At 36.8% G+C, this 22,313-nt stretch overlaps 1 protein-coding gene and 1 non-coding gene across 12 annotated transcripts in view; both read left to right on the forward strand.

The window, feature by feature from the left end:
• PHTF2 (putative homeodomain transcription factor 2) overlaps positions 1 to 22,313 on the forward strand; it is a 168,459-nt gene that overhangs the window by 46,951 nt on the left and 99,195 nt on the right. For 10 of the 11 annotated variants that reach the window (XM_067746052.1, XM_067746044.1, XM_067746049.1 and 7 more), the window contains 4 exons: positions 10,156 to 10,212; positions 17,089 to 17,158; positions 17,727 to 17,885; positions 21,775 to 21,940. In XM_067746052.1, the coding sequence (XP_067602153.1) occupies positions 10,156 to 10,212; positions 17,089 to 17,158; positions 17,727 to 17,885; positions 21,775 to 21,940 (452 nt within the window). The remainder of the gene's footprint in view (positions 1 to 10,155; positions 10,213 to 17,088; positions 17,159 to 17,726; positions 17,886 to 21,774; positions 21,941 to 22,313) is intronic. The other variant, XM_067746054.1, reaches the window with a different exon arrangement.
• Positions 20,105 to 20,177, forward strand: TRNAG-CCC (transfer RNA glycine (anticodon CCC)). The gene has a single exon. It is a non-coding gene; the product is annotated as a tRNA-Gly (tRNA).

Genomic DNA, 22,313 nt, shown 5'->3' on the forward strand with positions numbered 1-22,313 from the left:
TGTTTCAGTATTTTTAGCTCTCTTTACCTTCTTTATTGAAACTCTTTCCTTGTTTGCTATTTATTATATATACTATATTGCTTTTATATACATAAATATATATAATGCTTTAATTATCATATATATTAATATAGTATATAGTCTCTTCCTACCTAATTTTTCTAAGTCTTCTTACCTAACTTTGATACTTCTCCCCTCCAGTTGCATCTTTATCCTTCTTAACATTTTGTTCTTATTACGTTATTCTATTTCCCTAGATTATCAAATTGACCACATAATATCAAAACACCTAGTTTATGCTGCTGAGTTCCAAATTTTTTACCTTCCCAACTCTCTGAACTCAGACATAATTCCTAGCTGTCTTAGAGCTCCAACAGCTTTTCTCAAACCTGTTTTTTTATTCCATGTCATGGTTAATGATCCCCATGAAGCTCCAGGTACTTAAGCCAGAAATGGTCATCTTTATCTCTTTCCCATGTCCCCATACCCAGTAAGTTTCCTATTCTTGTACATTTTACCTCACAAATACTGCTCATTTTCAGACCAACTCTTGCTGATGTATAGTGCAATAGTCCTTATTTCATTCTGCTTTGAATTATAACTAACTGAATATTTTTTCTTTGGATTTACAATTTCTTAGAAGCAGATTCTACCATGATCATCTGTCTTTGTTGAATTAAAGAATACTCTTCTTTTTTTCTAAACTTGAATCAGTGTTTTGCTATATCATTAACTGGCTTTCCTTAGGCAATAGGAACTTGGTCATGATTCATGATTTGATTATATGTATGTGGCCTGTAAAACACTCTTCTTAGGGTTAACTCAGGGAAGAGTGGTTTTAGATGATGCTTAGCCTGACACAATCTGTGGGAAGAGATTAAATGCCCTTAACTGTTATTACTTTTAATGAATGGAATCTTCGCTAATTAACAAGATTTTAGTATCTGAGGATGTGTTTTCAAACTTTGATGTTTTGATCCAAATGCCAGAGGCCAGCTAGATATATAGTATTTTAAAATGGATTGAATTCCAGAAATCTGTTTTCTTCCTTTAAAAATTATATTCTCCACCCAAAAAGATCTTAATCTTTAAAAAGTTTTTTTTATTTGCCTTCTACTTAAGCAGCTTTGCTTTTCTGTAGTAATACTTTTGGTTATGATATGATTCTGCTAATAATTGATAGCAGAAGAAATAAATGACAGTTGAAGCAAAGAGATTGCAAAGAAACCTCTTTGCTTATAATTATTCATATTTTTTCCATGACTTACACTTCTTTCCCCAGTTAGGATACAGGTATCCCTGGCTTTTTGAAAATTTGTTTCACACCACTTTGCTTTTACAAAAAGCCTACGTTGGTACCTGTTTTTGCTACCAGAAAAAAATCCAAAGAGGATTTTTGCTTTTATGAAAAAAGGTGAAAAGTGAAAATAGCCTTCAGCGTTCGTTTTGCAGTGAGTGAGCTGTTCAAGCGGCAGCATGCACCCCAAGCAGCAAGAGTGGCACCGTCAAGCTCCTTCCCTAGGAACTACATGAAGCATCCCAGCTGCCATATCTTTGAACTGTATCTTTGATCATCTGTGATTTATCTTGATTTATTTTGTGCATCTGTTAGCAAGATGTGTCTTAAGGTAACTGATGCTTCACTTTACGCCATTTTGGCCTACGAACAGTTTCATAGGAATGCTCTACTTTCAGATAGTGGGAGAAACTGTATTTTAACTTCGAATACTTACCCATTTTAGGTCCTTCCCTTCCCCCAATAACTAGAATTATAGGGCAATATTTTAATTATTGGATTAGAAGGCTTCTATGGTTTGGCTTCTCATATGTTTTTTAGAGTTCTAAGAAAAGACTGATTCAGACGAGCTAAAGATTTGGTAAGATAATTTGGTAGTTGTTATACATTCAAAAGAGTTACTAGCTCTTGCCATGTCTTCAGACCATACTTTTTTTTTTAATAAATTTATTTATTTTTATTTTTGGCTGCATTGGGTCTTTGTTGCTGCACGCAGGCTTTCTCTAGTTGCGGTGAGCAGGGGATACTCTTTGTTGTGGTGCACGGGCTTCTCATAGCGGCGGCTTCTCTTTGCAGAGCACGGGCTCTAGGCGCGCAGGCTTCAGTAGTTGTGGCATGCAGGCTCGGTAGTTGTGGCGCATGGGCTTAGTTGCTCCGTGGCATGTGGGATCTTCCCAGACCAGGGCTCGAACCCATGTCTCCTGCATTGGCAGGCAGATTCTTAACCACTGCGCCACCAGGGAAGCCCCAGACCATACATTTTTGTCTGACATCATCATCATTCATAGTTTATATTGTGTAATGAAATGATTCAACTTCCTTATTTGATCCTCATCATTAAAGTTACCTGAGTGTCTATTATAGGAATGTTTGTGTGTGTGTGTGTGTGCGCGCGTGTGTAATGGAGAATCAGAAACATTGGACAATATGTTGATTAAAATAGGACATTGTGGGGCTTCCCTGGTGGTGCAGTGGTTGAGAGTCCGCCTGCCGATGCAGGGGATGCGGGTTCATGCCCGATCCGGGAAGATGCTGCATGCTGCGGAGCGGCTGGGCCCTTGAGCCATGGCCGCTGAGCCTGTGTGTCCGGAGCCTGTGCTCCGCAACGGGAGAGGCCACAATAGTGAGAGGCCCGCGTACCGCAAAAAAAAAAAAAAATAGGACATTATGTAAAAGCGAGAGAATAGGATAGGAGAGCTATTCAAGATACGTAGTAGGTTAGAAACAAGACTTTACATAGGAGCAGTTATAAGGACTCAGATATTCCTAGGCATTCAACAGCCAAATTTGTTTGAGAGGCAGTAGTTATGAGCAAAAAACAGTGAAAACCTGTTTGACATTCAAAGCGTTGAGAGCTTTACTTTGAAATTAAAAGTTTAAAAAAGTCAACCTCAATGTACATCGACAGATGAATGGATAAAGAAGATGTGGTGTATATTTACACAATGGGATATTACTCAGCCATAAAAAAAGAATGAAATAATGCCATTTGCAGCAACATGGGTGGACCTAGAGATTATCATATTAAATGAAGTCAGACAAAGACAAATATCATACGATATCACTTATATGTAGAATCTAAAACGATACAAATGAACTTATTTATAAAACAGAAATAGACTCACTGACATAGAAAATAAATGGTTACCAAAGGGGAAGGGGGGGGTGGGATAAATTAGGAGGTTGGGATTAACATATACACACTCTATATAAAGTAGACACACAGCAGGGACCTACTGTATAGCACAGGGAACTATATTCAATATCTTGTAATAACATAATGGAAAAGAATCTTAAAAAGAATATATGTGTGTGTGTATGTATGTGTGTATATATGTGTGTGTATAATATATATGTGTGTGTGTATGTATGTGTGTATGTGTGTGTATGTATGTGTGTATATGTGTGTGTATAATATATATGCGTGTATAAATAACTGAATCACTTTTCTGTATATCTGAATCTAACACATCATTGTAAGTTAACCATACTTCAATTAAAAAATGGTTATAAAAATAAATTTTAAAAAGTTTTAAAAAGTCAAAAGAATTAGTTTCTACTACTTCTGGGAAGAGATTTTTCTGAAAATTAATCAGTAATCCTAATGATTTTAAATAGCCCTAATTGTTTCTTCAGAATGTTTTAGTAATATGAACAGAAGTACTGTATAATTTCAGCATGTCCACCATGACAACGTAATTTTTTTGATTATAGATATGTTTCATTGGTGATCCGTATTCTCAGATCTACTATTTTGTTCAGTAACTTTAATTTTGTTAGTTTGCTCAACCCCTCAGTCTCTGTTTCTTATCATACTTGTAGATAGATCATTGTGAGAGTGAAAAACCATATAGTTTAGTTGTCTGGGCAAATGAGATTTTGGGTGTTGACAGCTCTGGTTTCATTAATAAACTGTAAGTAATTCTAAAAACCTATTATATTGGTTATAATTAAGAAAAGGACACTTATCCTTACACCGCTATTTTTGCTTTCTTCTTGGTACCTTCTGCCCAGATATTTCTAGCTACACTTCTTTTTTTTTTTTTTTGCGGTACGCGGGCCTCTCACCGCTGTGGCCTCTCTCGTTGCGGAGCACAGGCTCCGGATGCGCAGGCTCAGTGGCCATGGCTCACGGGCCGAGCCGCTCTGCGGCATGTGGGATGTTCCCGGACCAGGGCACGAACCCGTGTTCCCTGCATCGGCAGGCGGACTCTCAACCACTGCGCCACCAGGGAAGCCCAGCCCTCTAACTACACTTTTGGTTCTACTTTAGTAGCACTGAATCTTTTCTCTCCCCATACTGGTACATAAAGAAATAATCTATAGCCATCCAACTCATCATTAGTGAGTATAAATGTTGTCATAAATTAATTTAAATATAGTTAACTTCATCAATTTAGAAATGAGGTAATTGAGGCCTGGAGCTGTTGAGATTTGCCAAGAAAGGAAAGAACTAACATTTACAGAGCACTGACTATATACCAGACACTATCATTTCATATTTCAGTTCTGTGAAGTATGTTCTGTTATCCCCATTTTACAGAATCTCAGAGGTCAAGAAACTTGCCCAAGACCATAAGACTATTCAGTTCTCTTGCACAGTCTAGGGTCTTTTCCACTTCTGTCAGCAAACATTAAGAGCTGTTCAACTAAGCCAATGGAGAAAACAAAGGATTAAGAAACCAACACACTAAATATAACAAAGGGTATTTTCTGATTGACAACTTTTATTTTTATAAAAAGACTCAAAGATAAAAATTAATTATGCTGGGTTGTACTGGTATTAAATCACTATTAAAATGTGGGACCATCACAGGTATAAAAGCAACATTACCTTTGCTTATGTTTGTGAGAATTAATAGCCTGCTTTTCAGAGTTTCTGAAATGAGATTCCAAAAAATGAAACTGAGCATGGAAATAGTAGGACAAATTAGGGCTTTAACATATAGTATTATGCATGTCTATTCATTAGTTAAAGAACTAAGTGTTTAAAATATGCATGCACATCTGGGCCTCAGTTTGCCCTGCTTATATTTATTCGTGAACTCTAAATCTCTTATTTAAGCACTTAATCTAATTAACTATTGGTAACTACCTTTTTGAAGCTACACCTTCTCTTTAGCCTCTTGACATCTGAACCACAGCTCTTCTGAATGTGATGACCTAAGTAGTAATCAGATCACCCAAGAGTAGCTTTTTAAATTGTTTTTCAGAGATACTTCTTTTCTAGGACCATAAGTGATACATGTTTCTCACTTCACCATCTAATTACCTGGGTTTTAATATTTGTATTCTTGATACCTTCATTTTCGTTACAATTTTTTTTTTCCTTAGAAGTCAGAGCTGACTCCGGCAGACACCTAGACAAAGACAATCTTTTTTCTCTACCTACCAGTTCTCTCCTCTCATCCCTCTCTCTCTCTCCATCCCTGACTGCCCCTCCCTCATTCCCCTCTCTTTGTCCCACCCCTCTTTTTCCCCTTCCCCATTTTGTTTGTCTCAGTATATAGAAAGGTACAAAATGAGAATGATGATAGGTGGAAGTAGATAATTCCTTGTAAAGTTAATATTCATTGACAGAAACATATTAATTTCTTAGATAACTAATTCAAATTACTTTGCAGTTCATCAGACCTGGGTTAGAATCCTGCTTTATAAAAATAGTATTTATCCATTGTAGGGAGAAAAAGTGATATAGGATCAGTGAATATAAAGCAGAAAGTAAAAGAGCTGTCCTCACTATTAATGGCTTTCATGTATCCTTCTAAAATGTCTGCTATCTATATTTACATACATACTTACTGTAGCATATTAGCTACATCCACTTGCCTTTTATAAGTAGGTCTTCAGTAGGTCGGAAGGCATCTATTTAGTTCAGTTTTAATCCACTTGATATTACTAATTTATAGTATCTCAATTTCTTTTCTAATTTTTTTCTTAAAAAAAATTTTTTTTTACCACTTTCAGGACACTGGTCCCTCATACTTTCTGTTTGTATTTTTTTAAACCAATTTTAACATTTGCATCTTTTGGCTTCGATCTTAGAAGTGGAAGTAATTGAAGTGTTATGTTCAGAGTACTTAGAGCCTGTGAAAAGAAAATTTAGAGTTATCCTTGCTGTCATTATGGGGAGTAGTGTAAGTGATCCATATAGAATTGCCAGACCTGTTGTTGAAGATACAGCATGAATCTGTAGAGGGCAGTGTTTGGTCTTCTGGGACCAGGTGAGAAAAGCTGACTGTAGATCAACTCTGGTTGGGTAACAGTACGCCTGAGGCTTAAGGTGTTCAGGGCATCTGTGGGAGTAATAACCAGAGCATTGATAAACTTTGCTTACTATAACCAGGCACCAGAAAATGAACTTTACTTTCTTAACATGTATAAAACAGTTCGCTGCACATCAAATGTAAATCAGGATTTCAGAGTCCTCTCTGGTATGCGGGCCTCTCACTGTTGTGGCCTCTCCCGTTGCGGAGCGCAGGCTCAGTGGCCATGGCTCATGGGCCCAGCCGCTCCGCAGCATGTGGGATCTTCCCGGACCGGGGCGCAAACCCGTGTCCCCTGCATTGGCAGGCGGACTCTCAACCACTGCGCCACCAGGGAAGCCCCAGAGTCCTCTCTTATAATACAATAGAAACAATGTTTTTCCCTCCTTGAAACACATTGTCACGTGAAGAATATGGTTGAAAATTCATATAACTTCTCATACATTAATTACCTAGGTATTTCTATCTACCAACAAAACATTGTTTGCATATATATCCTTTTGTTCCCATAGAATGTTAGGCACTTTTCTAAACACCCAAACAGTGGAGGCATTTTGTGGGTCAGGAAAGAGCAGTTAGGAGGTAGCTAAAATTTGAAAGTGGCCAAAATATTACATAATATTTTTTCCCAATTAAAGAACATAGTATCTGATTAAAATTCCTGTTCTGTTAGACAAATGTTACTACTGAGCTTCCTTTAATCTTTTGTATGACATTAAAAAAATAATGTAGTTATTTTCTTCCTGATTTTTCACAGAAAACTATATTTGAACTTGGCCTTGTTATTTAATTTTTTTGTAGAAGAAATACAAAAAAGAAACAGCTATCAAGTTTAGGTGATTTAGTCAAGTCTGCCAAGTATGTGTATGTCCGAAGTAGTATAGAACCTTTGGAAAACTTGTCAAGTTGCTTGTTTTTTAATTTTTTTTTTTAACACAGCCTGCAAATTATTCTTGATCCATGACCTTAAGTCTTGGGAAGATGGTTCTTCTCTTCAGTTTGTTTCACTTCTTTTCTTGCTCAGTTATGATTGACCATAAGATTATGTTTCTTTCAAGGGAAAAGCTTGACCCCAGCTGCAGATGTTCTAATCTTCTATCTTGCCAGATTTCAGAGTGGAAGAAAGTGAGGCTTTAGGTCAGAAAAGAGCCTTCCCTTCTGAATTCCTTCCCTGTCCCTTCTAGTATCCTGCCACCACTCTGATTTCATGATGCTGCTGAGGTACTACACACATATCCCAAGAAGCAATTTTCAGAGACAATTCAGTCTGAATTCATATGTGAGGGTAGTTTGTTAATGGCATATGCATCACTAAGCAGAACCCTGAACATCTCCTGAAGCACCTGTGTTTAGCTTTAAAGGCACCCTCACAGTTTTCTTCAGTAAAGAAGTCAATTTGCGTATGTAACTAAAGGGTCCATTCTGGTAGTATTTTAAAAACAAAAAAAGTCTGCTGCAAAGGAGAACTGATGTTTCCACTTTTTGAGACATTTAATTGCTTGTAATTGAAAATGACACTTACCTGGTTAAAAAAAAAATTAAGATCCCACAAGGTATTCTATTATAGTAAAAGTTGTCCTTCCTCTCACGCATCAAATCTTTGAAGAAAAGTTGATTAGCCAGTAAAACAAGCCATCATTTTCCTTTTTATATCCTTTTTATATCCTTTTTATATCCTTTTTATAGGAATATTCCCCATCACCATTCTGCTGTTTGCAAGAACCTCAGCCTTCAAAAAACTTTTTTACTTCTAGTCACTGCTTCACTGCAAGGTTTATTAGACTTTCTATACCTTTTTAAAAACCTGGAGCTCTTCAGTACCATGCTGTGGTTGTACTGGCATGCTTTCCTGACTTGGTCTGTTGCACATGCATTATTTTATTTTCCCTGACTTTAGGACTGTGGGATATATATTTCCATGTCCATATTCTTGAGTCATCTTGAAATAAAAACACAGTTCTTGGACTTTCCTGGCGGGCCAGTGGTTAAGACTCCACGCTTCCATAGCAGGGAGCACAGGTTCGATCCCTGGTTGGGGAACTAGGATCCTACATGCTGTACAGTGTGACCAATAAATAAATAAATTAATTTAAAAAAAAAAAACCCACAGTTCTTTTAAAAGAGAACCTAGTGCAATTGTTTTGTATGTGAAAACAAAATACTGCCAAAATAATTATTAAACACATTGGTACCTATTCTTTATTAGTTTTGATTATTGTTTCACTGAAGAGTATGCAGTGCATTGAAATAGTTACACATTTAAAAAATAACATTTAATTGAATCAAGCCCAGTCATTCTGAATTATCAAGTTAGAGCAGAATTATTCCTCTGGAATCTGTGTTCCCATACTTCTTTTCTGATTTTAAGGAATATGATTGAGGGGCAGTTAGTCACCGCAGGTCAGCTCTGCCATTAGGTCTAACCATTTGGTTATTGCTTACCTAGGACTTATTAATCGTGCTTTATAGAGACTGATGGCAGCTTTGGTTAAGTATAAGTCAGTTGTTCAGTCTATGTGGCTTGGTCTAGGTGTTATAAGATTTTAATTTGCAGGGTATTATTATATCATAAAGTGATTTTTAAAATAAGAAAGGAGTCACAGGAATGTGATGAAAAAGAACAGTATTTAAAGGAGCAGAGAAATTAGAATGAATAAGGTAATATGTAGGAGAGATAATAGAAATGACGGGCTGTTATGGAACATCTCCAGATCCACACTGGGTGTCTGGGTGTTGCTCTCTCTTTGCTAGAAAATGTACAAACACATGTACATCCTTAAAAAGTCTTTATAACAAGTCACACCTTTGAAAAATGATTTAATCATTTTTTAGCTCCTTTATATCTATATTTAAACCCTTCTCATATTCTCAATTTCTCATTTCTTGAAACGAGATTTAAAAAATAACATGTAGCTAAGAGGACTTCTGGGTAGAAAGGTTTTGTGAGTCAGAAAATATTTTCCTGAACTTACTCATATCTTTGCCTATCTCTTGTCTCTGTCTCCAGTCTCTAAATTGTAATTATCTGAAGTAATTTTAATGTATCAGGATTCTATTTTCAATTAATGCTAATAATGAAGACTCTCAGTTTAAACTATAGGCTGTTGACCCACGTTAGTATCCTATTGGATATAGGAAATTAAGTGGAAACTGGAGACAATAGGAGGTAACAGAGAAGAACTTGGTTAGGAACAGTGAGAATGGTTTGTTCATCCTGCCCAGGTGAAGGTATATTTCAGAGACCTTCCCAGCATCTAAGAGTAATAGGCACAGAAGGTACAAGGAATTCTACTTCTTGATGCTTTTCCCTGTGTCTTCAATTGCTTTTCTGACTATATTTTTCAATTTAAACGTTCATCTAATTGGTAATTGTGGTCTACCTGCTTATGAATTTTTACTTCTGTAGAATATTAATATTTTTTTCTTTAAAAATAACTCCATAAAGAATTAATCACTTGGGAATTTTTTCTTGAATGTACCAGGGCTGTAGCAATTATGTTTATTCAAAATAAAAATTCCCTAGGGTCACTGCCCTAGGCTTTTAAACTTTAGTAGTGTATCAGAATAATCTAGAGGGTTTTTTACAAACATTGTTGAGTATCACATCCCTATTTCTGATTGAGTAATTCTGGGCTGAAACCAGAGAGTTGCCATTTCTATCAAGTTTCAAGAAGATGCTAAAACTGCTGGTCCTGCAAGCATACTTTGAGAACCACTGCCATACAGTATTGATCACAGAAGTCTGAGACAGAGCTGGATCTAATCTGCGCTGAATAAACATGAAGTTGCTTGTAATTCAACAGAGTTATACCTGTTGGATGGGTTCCAGCAATGATCATTTAATGTAGTATTATTTTTAATTTATTTTCATAGATTGGAGCATATGATCAACAAATATGGGAAAAATCTGTTGAACAAAGAGAAATCAAGGTAACAAGTTTATTTCATTTTGTATATTCTATAAATTGATTATTAACCACAGTTTATTTAATATCTTTCTGTCGACCTTTAAAGGTACAAATTAATATTACTTATGCTATCCAAACTTTTAAATAAAGAGGTAAACTCTTTTATGAGGGCATATTCATGTGTCTTTACCTCTGATGATTTTTCTCTTTTTGCTCTTTAGCATCTTTCTGTTCTTTTAAAATTTAATTTCTAATGATTATTTTTTGTCAGCTCTTTTCCCCTTTCACTTGTCACCTTATACTTCTAGTTTGCTTTTCCTCCCTTTTGATGCCGTCATTGCTCTGTACAGTTTATTAAACTGGTAAGTGTTTCAGGATTTTTCCCGCCTGAGTGATCCTGTGCAAACGCTGCTCTGTTTAATTGAGATCTGCTTTTTGGTGCTACTAACAGAATGACTTGGACGCAAATAGAGTCGCTGAAAAGTTGGTCATTTTTTGAAAGAATTTAGGAAAGTAAAGCATTAATTGAAATGTTTTCGTAGTTCATAGTTTCTTCTTGGACATGTAATCATTTAACGCTGATAAGACATTCTCATAGGCTACCTTGCTAACATGGAAACTATTTTTTAACTAAATTTGTTCTGTTTCTCAGCAGTCACACCTTTTCAGTAATAAGATTTATATTTTTCATTTGCATAGATGATACTAATCAGTGTGTTCCTGCACGAGCTAAACTTAATATTGGCCCAGAGAATGTTACTTTAGTTGCTTGACAGTTTATATTTTGTGCAGAAAGGTTTATATTAGATTGAAAACCAGTGTCTATAGTTACTTAAAAATTTCAGTGTTTAGACAACTTAATCATCTATAATGAAGAGGAAGATTCTTTGCCATTTGTTAATTTTAATCTTTGAACTATTTACATGAAGAATTAATACAGTTAACAAAGTTGCAGTGAGCACCACCTACTATGTCTTAAGTATAGGATTAAATCATGGGGACAGAAAGATAAAATAGATTATAATGTTTTAGATGAGATACATAATTACAAGTGAGATCAGTTCAATTAAGAGAGGGATGTGGGACTTCCCTGGTGGCGCAGTGGTTGAGAGTCTGCCTGCCGATGCAGGGGACACGGGTTCGTGCCCCAGTCTGGGAGAATCCCACATGCCGCGGAGCGGCTGGACCCGTGAGCCATGGCCGCGGAGCCTGCGCTTCCGGAGCCTGTGCTCCAAAGCGGGAAAGGCCACAGCGGTGAGAGGCCCGCATACCGCAAAAAAAAAAAAAAAAAAAGAGAGAGAGAGGGATGTGTAGTTCTCTCTTGGGATGCAAAGTGGGGAAGCAGCCTTGGGGAGGTTAGGAAAGATTTCACAGAGGAAGTGACTCATGAGCTGAGTTTGACAGACATTAGAATGAGGAAAACATTCCAGACAGAATGAAGACCATATGAAAATATACATGAAGACCATATGAAAATATACATGCCTGACTCAGAATCCTCAAGGAACTTGATGGCTAATAGGTTGGGTGGAGGAGGGCGATTAGAGTGATTAGGAGTAAAACACGAAAGGATATGGAAGTCAGATCTTGAAGGGACTTAACTGCTTTACTCTAGAGTCTAGACATAATCTGGAAAACAATGGGAGAGACATTGAAGGATTTTAAGCAGAAAAAGTTACCTGATTAAATTTCTATTTCAACAACTTCACTAAGGCAGCACTAAGTATGGTGGGAAATATTAGAAGAGGAGCAGATACAGAGTTCTGTTTCAGAATTATCCAGGTGATACTTGGGAGAGAGACTGGGGAGTCCTCAATATGTAGAGTGTGTGTGTGTGTGTGTGTAAAACATTCTGTCTGGCATGTTTTCCTCATTCTCTCTAATGTCTGTCAAGCTCAGCTCATGAGTCACTTCCTCTGTGAAATCTTTCCTAACCTCCCCAAGGCTGCTTCCCCACTTTGCATCCCAATAGAGAACTATACATCCCTCTCTTAATTGAATTTATCTCATTTGTAATTATGTATTTCATCTACCCATATATATATGGGTATTTTATGTATTATACACATTATACAGATACAGCTATAGGAGTGAGTGGATTTACATTGAATGATGAGAGAAAAAGGCTGAGAACAGAACACTGGGAAACAACATTTAATGGATAGGTTAAAAAAAAGAGATGTAAGTGGAGGAGGAAAGAGAAGTGAGAGACCCATGAGACAACGGTCTGAGACTACCAAGAAGAGCTGGAAAAGTTAAACAAATAAAGGGCAGCAGAGAGGTCTAGTAAGATGCCTTGAAATCTTTTATTTTCTTTGACAGTCTTTAACTTGTTGGACAGGGAGTGTTAAGTACCTTGAGAGATTGTGTTACCAGTTGGCACATTTGGATGTTTTTTGAAATTTAACCCCCTCCCCAAAATATATATATATATATATATATATATATATATATTATATATATATATTTATATATACTTTGTAATAGTACTTTGTAATAGTAGTTGAAGAACTAAAAACAGTATTAAAACTTACTTTTGGGCTTCCCTGGTGGTGCAGTGGTTGAGAGTCCGCCTGCCGATGCAGGGGACACGGGTTCGTGCCCCGGTCCAGGAGGATCCCAGATGCCGCGGAGCGGCTGGGCCCGTGAGCCATGGCCGCTGAGCCTGCACGTCCGGAGCCTGTGCTCCGCAATGGGAGAGGCCACAACAGTGAGAGGCCTGCGTACCACAAAAAAAACCAACAACTTACTTTTGTTATTTTTAATTGAAAAGGTTAATTTGTTGACAAGCATAACATTTTTGTTAAACATTCTAGTGGAAGCAAATTATTTATAGTGTAAAATAATTTTGTATTTATTCTAAGGAAGGTAGAGAAGTGCGTAACTGTGGTGTATTAATGTTAATATTTGATTTAAAAGAACAAAAACACTGTACCTGTTGCATAGAGAACACTAACAAACGTATTGAGTTTGTCCTTTTAGGTAATCGATTCTTTTATTATCTGTCAAAGCAGTGAGCAACAACTAAAGAAATCAAAGAAAGCCATGAAAATATATTTCTTGGAAATTTTTTTTTACATTAAAGACCCTAGTTGATATTGCTAAAGTAAAGTCTTTTCTGAGTTGCAAGTGATGTTTTCTTAAACGTTTTAGAAATTATAACTGAAAACGGTAGTTTTCTGATCACCTTGACCCAAATTTAAAAGTAGATGTGGACTTTCCCTGTGTTTTAGTACGTACTAGAGTTGTAAAGCTTCAACAAAACAAACTATGTTATTTAAAGTCATGGTAAAGGAAAAAAGGGTTGGGAGAAACTAAACAGGATTTCCGGAAAGTGAAACTGATGGTTATGTCCTTTGATTGAGTCTACGTATTATAATAGTTCCATGCATGTGAAGTCTGGACCGTTGACCAGAAGTATTTTCTAAACTTAAACAGAACTTGTAAGCTTTTTGGCTCAACATTATCTGTGTGCTTAGATATTTTTAAAAATTCAAAACTTCATACTATTTGTGTCATTGCCCTTTAGGAATGTACTATAGGAGTGTAAGTGTATATTCAAGAAAGAATATATTACTTGGATTCTTGGAGATTAGTTGTATTCATAGTACTTGATAATTTTAATTTATTTATTTATTTATTTTTTTGCGGTACGCGGGCCTCTCACTGTTGGCCTCTCCCGTTGTGGAGCACAGGCTCCGGACGCGCAGGCTCAGTGGCCATGGCTCACGGGCCGAGCCGCTCCGCGGCATGTGGGATCTTCCCAGACTGGGGCACGAACCCATGTCCCCTGCATCGGCAGGCGGACTCTCAAACACTGCACCACCAGGGAAGCCCAGTACTTGATAATTTCTACTTTCTAGTTAAACCAGTAGTTTAAAAAATCTTTTTCTGAAACTAAGTTAGTTTTCCTTTTTTGTTTGTTCACTCACTTAAATTTCTTGAAGGTTCATAATTATATTTAGTACTAAAAGCTATGCTGTTTTGTGTGAACGTAGTTTAAACCAATTTAAAAATTGTCCAACTTAAAATATCTACTTAATTAAAATCACCTTTTATGAAGGCTGACACCTTGGTCCTAATATATTTTATTTTTGTGAATAAACTCACTAATGTTAGAAGATTTGTCAGTGAACTTTTTTTTTATCTTTCTTTAAACCTTTTACATATTCTGATAGGCTACCTTGAGGGGGAAGTTTTGTCGAAGTTGACAGTTATGCTATGACTACAATGTGGCTCAAAATAAATGTTTTAATAAAACATAAAATAGGAAATGAACCACATATTAAAAAGGTCAAGTAGAATGAGCATGTTGAAAAACAACATAATTGCATAAATCAAAACAATTTACTGTTCCTTTTATAAGGGCTTTAAGTTTTTAAAACAATCTTGATGAAAATTCTAGGTATACAGCAGTAAATTAAGCTTCAGATTTGTTATAAACATTGGCAGTAAGGTTATTTTCAAAGTGCTAGAAAAATAATACATAAAAGACAGAAGTAAATTAAAATATGTTACTGTTTTCAAATTTGTTGGCATTAATAAAAGTAAAATATCATAATAAACTTGATGCCAAATTTGAATAGTGCTTGATTAATGAATTTTTGTTTAAATATATTATTAGTACTGCCTTTCCAATTTGCAAAATATTGGGAATGATTTATAGTCTATCAGCCACTCTGTCATGACATTAAAATGGGAAATGAAGTACAGATAGAGTTGTTTCTTATTATTTGCAGTAGTTATGTTCTTGCAAGTCGCCATGAACACTGAATTAGTGAATATTGACTATTGCTCTTAGGAGAAATACAGAGTTAAGTTCCTGCGAGTCCGTAGTCACAACACTTTGGTCAACTGATCAATACATAACCTTGTTTTATGAGAACTTATTTAATATATGTTGTTGATCCATTAACATTGAACTCATGGCCAACAGCTCATGCCTGAATAGAGCTTACCTAACACATTTTCTCAGTGAGGCACGTCACAGCCTTCTTGTACGTAGGAACACTGGACCGCATGTCAACACTATCTAGGGGACCATTTTAAACCACAAAATTACCGACAAAATACAAAAAATGCAAAAGATTTGACATTAAATAGACTGTGAAAAGGAACTGAAACAGGAGAGCTGAAACAAGAAGACAGAGTGTTGCCTTGTTTGACCTCAGCTGGAAATGTGAACATTGAGTGACTCAAATTTTTTGCCACTCTTACTCTATGCATATCTGCAAATGACTGCAAAATCACAGCAAGTATTGATTTTAGGGACCAATAAATTTTAGTGAATAGGTGAATTTGCAAATATGGAATCTATGAATATGAGGATTGACTGTATATAAGATCATCATGGCTATGTCTTCAACCCTCACCCTTCTTTCTCTTTTGTTTTTGTATCTGGGTAGTTTGCAACTTCACATGGACAGACTATTTGAAGGAGTTCAGAGGTTAATTGCATCTTGATTTCAGGGTACATTTTTGGTTTAAACATCTCAGTTAATTATCAGTTAATTCTGAGCTCAAATGCTGTCTTATTCTTTGTTTTAGATAAAAGCAGTACTTGATCAAATTTTTAATTTAAGGGGTCATTGTTACTTGGATTAGGACTAAACAACCAGGTTACTTGGTTGATTGAATGAACAATAAGCAAATCATTGAAACACTGTGTCATCGCTCAGCACTTGCATTCCGAGGAGTTTAGCCTAAGCTCCTCCAATTCTTAACATCCTGGTCTTAAGTTATAAAGTGTAATTTAGGGCTTCCCTGGTGGCGCAGTGGTTGAGAGTCCGCCTGCCGATGCAGGGGACACGGGTTCGTGCCCCGGTCCGGGAAGATCCCACATGCCGCAGAGCGGCTGGGCCCGTGAGCCATGGCCACTGAGCCTGCGCGTCCGGATCCTGTGCTCCGCGACGGGAGAGGCCACAACAGTGACAGGCCCGCGTATCGCAAAATAAATAAATAAATAAAATGTAATTTATTTTTTGATAGTTTTTTCATTGATTTTGATCTCTACCCCTACTCTAACTCTGTACACTGATGGCAGAAACTTAATCTTAGTGTTCAATAATTCCAAGTTGAAACTAATTCAATTCATGATTTCTGCCTTCTCCCTCCTCCTCCTATTGGGCATGGCATCTAAGTTATGAGGTGATAAGGTTGCATTGTGGTCTGGTTAGTGGTTGGCATGTGAAAATAGTGGCAACCATGAGATGTGCATCATCCTCTCTGGGTCTCACCCCTACATGCTGGCATCTGCTAAGAAGTCTGCATCCCTGTCTGTTCTCAGCGCTGTGATCCACTGCTTTCTGCAGGAATGCCCCCAGCATCACACCTTAAGGGCCCTTGAGGGCCACTGCTCTCCTAGCCAGCTTCAACACTTTCCTGTGCAAAACTGGGGCACCACAGTCTCCTGGACCGTCTCAGGCTGTAATCCAAATTGATTGGTAGCAGTAGTCTTTGTTTTAGAATTATGCTTTTAGTAATAAATAGGCCTGACATGTTGCATATGTGCCTAAATTTATCCTTTGGGAAGGTAATAAAATTTATTGTAATACTACAGTTGTGTTCCCTTTGTAACAAATATATAAAGTGTTAGTTTTTGTCCATTATATTACTTAAAGTTTTCCTTTTTAATTGAAATTTTTAAGCGTTGATTCTGGGTTTTAAAAATATATGTATATATAATGAATTTCAATACTACATTTTTATTGAGTTATAATTGACATATTAGTTTCAGGTGTAAACCATAATTCTTCGATATTTTATACATTGAGAAATGATCCCCACAGTAAGTCTAGTTTAAATAATTGTCCCCATACATAGTTACAATTTTTGTTTCCTTGTGATGAGGACTTTAAAGATCTGCTCTCTTATCAGTACTACTTTTAATATATTACAGGGATTAAGGAATAAACCAAAGAAAACAGCACATGTGAAACCAGATCTCATAGATGTCGATCTTGTAAGAGGTGAGTCTTGAATAAACAAATGTTTAATGAAGTTAGAAATTGACCTTGAAGAAACAGAATTCAAAATGGGTTAGATATATATATTTGTAGAAATAGAAGCAATGTGAGTCTAAATGAAGTCAGAAGTAGTATAAAAAAAAGAGAGGATGGAAGCATTTAAATACCACTGGCTAGTCTTTTCTCCCACTAAGAATCATTCCAAGAACTAATAAGTGTAAAAGAAAAGCAGCTCATATTTGCCTAGCAAACTATAAGGCTTGTTATAAAAATTAAAGTGGTAATTTTAATTCCTAACTGGAACTGACATTTGAACATTGTCTTGTATTTATAAAATATGTGGGAGAAATTTTGCTGTTATTCAGTTAAAAATTTTTTTTTTCAAAGTACCTGAGTTAATATGATAACATGAATAATGTTTTTAAAAGTGTCTCCTATCCAAAATTGGACATTTCCCACTCATAGTACAAAATAAAATTTCATGTTTTATTGTTCTTCAAATGTTGAAATTGTTTCTTTAAGGAAATTAAAGAGTAATAAATGTTCTCTGTCATTTTGTTACTTTTCTCAGGGTCTGCATTTGCTAAGGCAAAACCTGAAAGTCCATGGACTTCTCTGACTAGAAAGGGAATTGTTCGCGTTGTATTTTTTCCCTTTTTCTTCCGGTGGTGGTTACAAGTAACATCAAAAGTCATCTTTTTCTGGCTTCTGGTCCTTTATCTTCTTCAAGGTATAATTGATAGAAGTGCATTTTGCTTTTAACTTTCAGCATATTTTGTTCTTAGGATTACTAAGGTTTTTTTATTTCTAACATATGCTAACTACTACTGAGTATGAAAATAAACATTTATTGTGATATTTCATTTAATAAGACACAACTAGTTTGGTATTTAAAATTTTGGAGAAAACAAAGCAGTTATTTTCCAAACTAACTTTATGAAAATTTGAATCTGTGGATGGCTAAAGAAAAATACAAATTGAGAGGATTTTTTAAAATTACAGTCTCTTCCAAATGCAGCCCAACATACACATACACACCAGTCATTTTTTTTTAAACACCTTTATTGGAGTATAATTGCTTTACAATGGTGTGTTAGTTTCTGCTGTATAACAAAGTGAATCAGCTATACATATACATATATCCCCATATCTCCTCCCTCTTGCGTCTCCTTCCCTCCCACCCTCCCTATCCCACCTCTCTAGGTGGTCACAGAGCACCGAGCTGATCTCCCTGTGCTATGTGGCTGCCTCCCACCAGCTATCGGTTTTACATTTGGTAGTGTATATATGTCCATGCCACTCTCTCACTTCATCTCAGCTTCCCCTTCCCCCTCCCCGTGTCCTCAAGTCCATTCTCTAGTAGGTCTGTGTCTTTAGTCCCGTCCTGCCCCTAGGTTCTTCATGACCTTTTTTTTGTTTTTGGATTCCATATATATGTGTTAGCATACAGTATTTGTTTTTCTCTTTTGGGCTTACTTCACTCTGTATGACAGACTCTAGGTCCATCCATCTCACTACAAATAACTCAATTTCGTTTCTTTTTATGGCTGAGTAATATTCCATTGTATGTATGTGCCACATCTTCTTTATCCATTCATCTGTTGAGGGACACTTAGGTTGCTTCCATGTCCTGGCAATTGTAAATAAAGCTGCAGTGAACATTGTGGTACATGACTCTTTTTGAATTATGGTTTTCTCAGGGTATATGCCCAGTAGTGGGATTGCTGGGTCATATGGTAGTTCTATTTTTAGTTTTTTAAGGAACCTCCATACTGTTCTCCATAGTGGTTGTATCAATTTACATTCCCACCAACAGTGCAAGAGGGTTCCCTTTTCTCCACACCCTCTCCAGCATTTATTGTTTGTAGATTTTTTGATGATGGCCATTCTGACTGCACACCAGTCTTTTTTTTATGCAGCCTTGAAGTTCATTTTTCCTTTCTCAGCAGTGTTTTTGTTTTTCCTCTTAACCTTTGTATTCTGAGACTGTCCTCATTCTGTATTGAAATTCTACGTACCATGTACTGTTCTAAGTGCATTTCACAGACACTCATTTAGTACTCACAACAACCCAGTGAAGAATGGGTACTATTATTATGCCTAGCTTATAGACACAGGACCTGAAGGACCCAAGGGCCCAAAGCCACACAGTCACCAAGGGTAGCAGAGCCCAGGTCGAGCCCAGGCAGTCGGACCTCGAGCCACATGCGTCACACCTCTGGGACTCTGCCTCCCATCACAGCAGCCTGCAGTGCAAAATGCCCAGCGCTCCTGAGCGCTTGCAGCCTAAAAGAAGAGGCCGCTCACATTCCATCGCTCTAACAAAGCAACGATTTTAGTTTGGTGGTACCCTTTCAGTCTCTTTAATGTCTTTTATTTTTTTTAGAAAAACACAATCATAATCCTGAATGATTATTTAAATATATTTTATCAACAAACGCTAAGGAAAAGATAATATCTTTTAAGTAAAGGAAAATACAATAAAAATGAAAGACTTCTATTTAGGTAAAGTTGTTTTTTTTAAGCCAGGGTATATCTTATATACATAAGAGGGAGTGAACTTGTAGTTATCTTCTAAGGCTATCTAGTTTACCTAGAGGAGAACACTTTGTTCTAAAGTGGTCAGAAATTGCAATTGCTTATGAGAGTGATAATTAATCAATACCATTCATTGTAACCACTGTGCATTGTGCTTTTTTGATATTGTTGCTTTCTAGTATTTGAAGGCAGACAAGTTTGCAGTGTAACTAGTTCACATACTTTGGCTGAAATTCACTTACTGGCTTGCCTAAATTAAATAAGGTTACGGTTAGGGAACACAGCTTAGATCAGGAATGAAAAAGAGGTATTTTCAGTTCCAAACCGAAGTTTAACATTATTAGTGTGTATAAAGATTGAACACTGAACACTTTCCTAGCAAAGCTTAGTTTAAAAAGTGACCTGGGGACTTCCCTGGTGGTCCAATGGTTAAGACTCTGCACTCCCAATGCAGGGGGCCCGGGTTCGAACCCTGGTCAGGGAACTAGATGCTACATGCTGCAACTAAGAGCCTGCATGCCATAACAACAATGACAAAAAAAGAGCCTGGGTGCTGCAACTAAAAATCCCACATGCCGCAGCTAAAGATCCTACATGCTGCAGCAAAGATCCCGTGTGCCACAACTAAGATCAGGCGCAGCCTAAATAAATAAATATTAAAAGTAAAAAGTGACTTAACCTGTTCCAAGTTACGTAGCCAGTGACAAAGCTGTGATATGACCCTAATGACCCTCAGCAGTCTGCTAGTGCCTTTAGAAACCCCTGTGCTTCCACCTCCTTGCATGTTGAGTAGGGTATAGTGCTCTGAGTTATGTCCTCATTCTCTATCCCACCTTCATCTCCTGAAGAGTAGAAGAATCATTTGCAGTCAGACTGGGTTTATATAATTACTTACAGTTTTTCACTTCAGTCACATGCCTTTTAAGTATCTCAACTATGTATTCTCAGCTCCATCCCTACTTCTGGCTTCTGTCATGCCCTTAAGTCTTTTACCTTCTGTCCTGAATTACAAATCCAAACCAGCCTCTTAAGTTCTAAATTTTCCTAATTATCATTGCCTTCAAGATAAAAAGCCAAGTTTTCAGTCAGTCTCTTATTGAATTTCTCTCCAATTTTAACCAGACTAAATTAGCTCTTTACTCTTTCTTAACCATTCTATACCTTTTTTTTGTAACCTATATGCTTTTGGGATAACTCTCTTTGCCTGGGTAGCCCTTTTTTCCTTTTACGTACTTGGTCAACTCCTTATTCCCTCAGAGTTACATTAGCTCTGAGAGTTAGTCATCAGAATTCCTTAATAAACCTCCGGTTTAATTACATATCTTTCCTATCTATCATACTCTCTTAGTCTACTCAGGCTACTATAACAAAATACTACAGACTGCGGGACTTAAACAACAGAAATTTATTTTCTCACAGTTCTGGAGGTCCAAGCTCAAGGTGCTGTCGGGATTGGTGTCTGTTGGAGGTTTCTTTTCCTGACTTGTAGACGGCCACCTTCTTGCCGTATCCTCACGTGGCCTTTCTTTTGTGCATGAGCTGGGAGAGATTTCTGGTATCTCTTTCTCTTATAGGGACACTGGTCCTTTTGGATTAAGGCCCTACCCTTATGATTTCATTCAGCCTTTATTACATCATATAGGCCCTATCTGCTAAGATAGTCACATTGGGGGTCAGGACTTCAACATTTGGAATGGAGGTGGGGGGCACAATTCAGTCCATTACAGGTGTTTTAATTATTTCTTTATATGTCCCCCATTTCCTCTAAACTGAGGAGGGTGTCTGTGATCTTACCAAGAATGTCTTTAGATTTATGTGTCTAGTTTTCATTGAAGTATTAAGTTGTGTACTTTAGAGATCATGTTGGCTGTTACCCTGTTCTGAGAATTTATTTCTGAATGGCATGGTTAGCCAGGGGCAAACAATAAAATAGTCTGAAAGAGCTTGTCTGGAGTAACTTTTAGACTCATTTAAATTTAGAAAAATTATCTGGCAAAGAACAATGTTAGAGCAATTTTTACAGTTTTGAGGAAGTGACTGTCAGATCTATAATTAAATGTATTTTCTTTCCCTTTTTATAGTTGCTGCAATAGTACTATTCTGTTCCGCTTCTAGCCCACATAGCATACCTCTGACGGAAGTGATTGGGCCGATATGGCTGATGCTGCTCCTGGGAACTGTGCACTGCCAGATTGTTTCAACGAGAACACCTAAACCTCCGCTAAGTACAGGAGGTAAAAGGAGAAGGTACTGTCTGTTTAAAAGTGATCTTTTTGTAGATTTTTGTAATTTGAATCCAAGCTTGTTCTTGACTTGAATAAAATGTTATCTTGTAAAGTTGCTTTTTAAAATAAAGCAGTGAGCTTCAGAATCAGCTACTGAATGATTTAGTTTCTGTTATTTGCTTCAGAGTCATTTTGAGACCCCATACCTGTTTTTGTTTTCTTTCTTGAAGCTCATTGCTGAGGCACTTAATATCAATGTAGGGAATACACATTAGCTGGCATTGCTAATAATTCCCACTGTTTACAAAGTCTTGTACTTTGGCAAAAACAAAAGTCAGGGAAATTTTTCAGCTAAATTCCATTTATTAAATGTCATTTGAAGCTGTTTAATATTG

Source organism: Pseudorca crassidens, chromosome 8 (assembly GCF_039906515.1).
Source record: "Pseudorca crassidens isolate mPseCra1 chromosome 8, mPseCra1.hap1, whole genome shotgun sequence".
NCBI lineage: Eukaryota > Metazoa > Chordata > Mammalia > Artiodactyla > Delphinidae > Pseudorca > Pseudorca crassidens.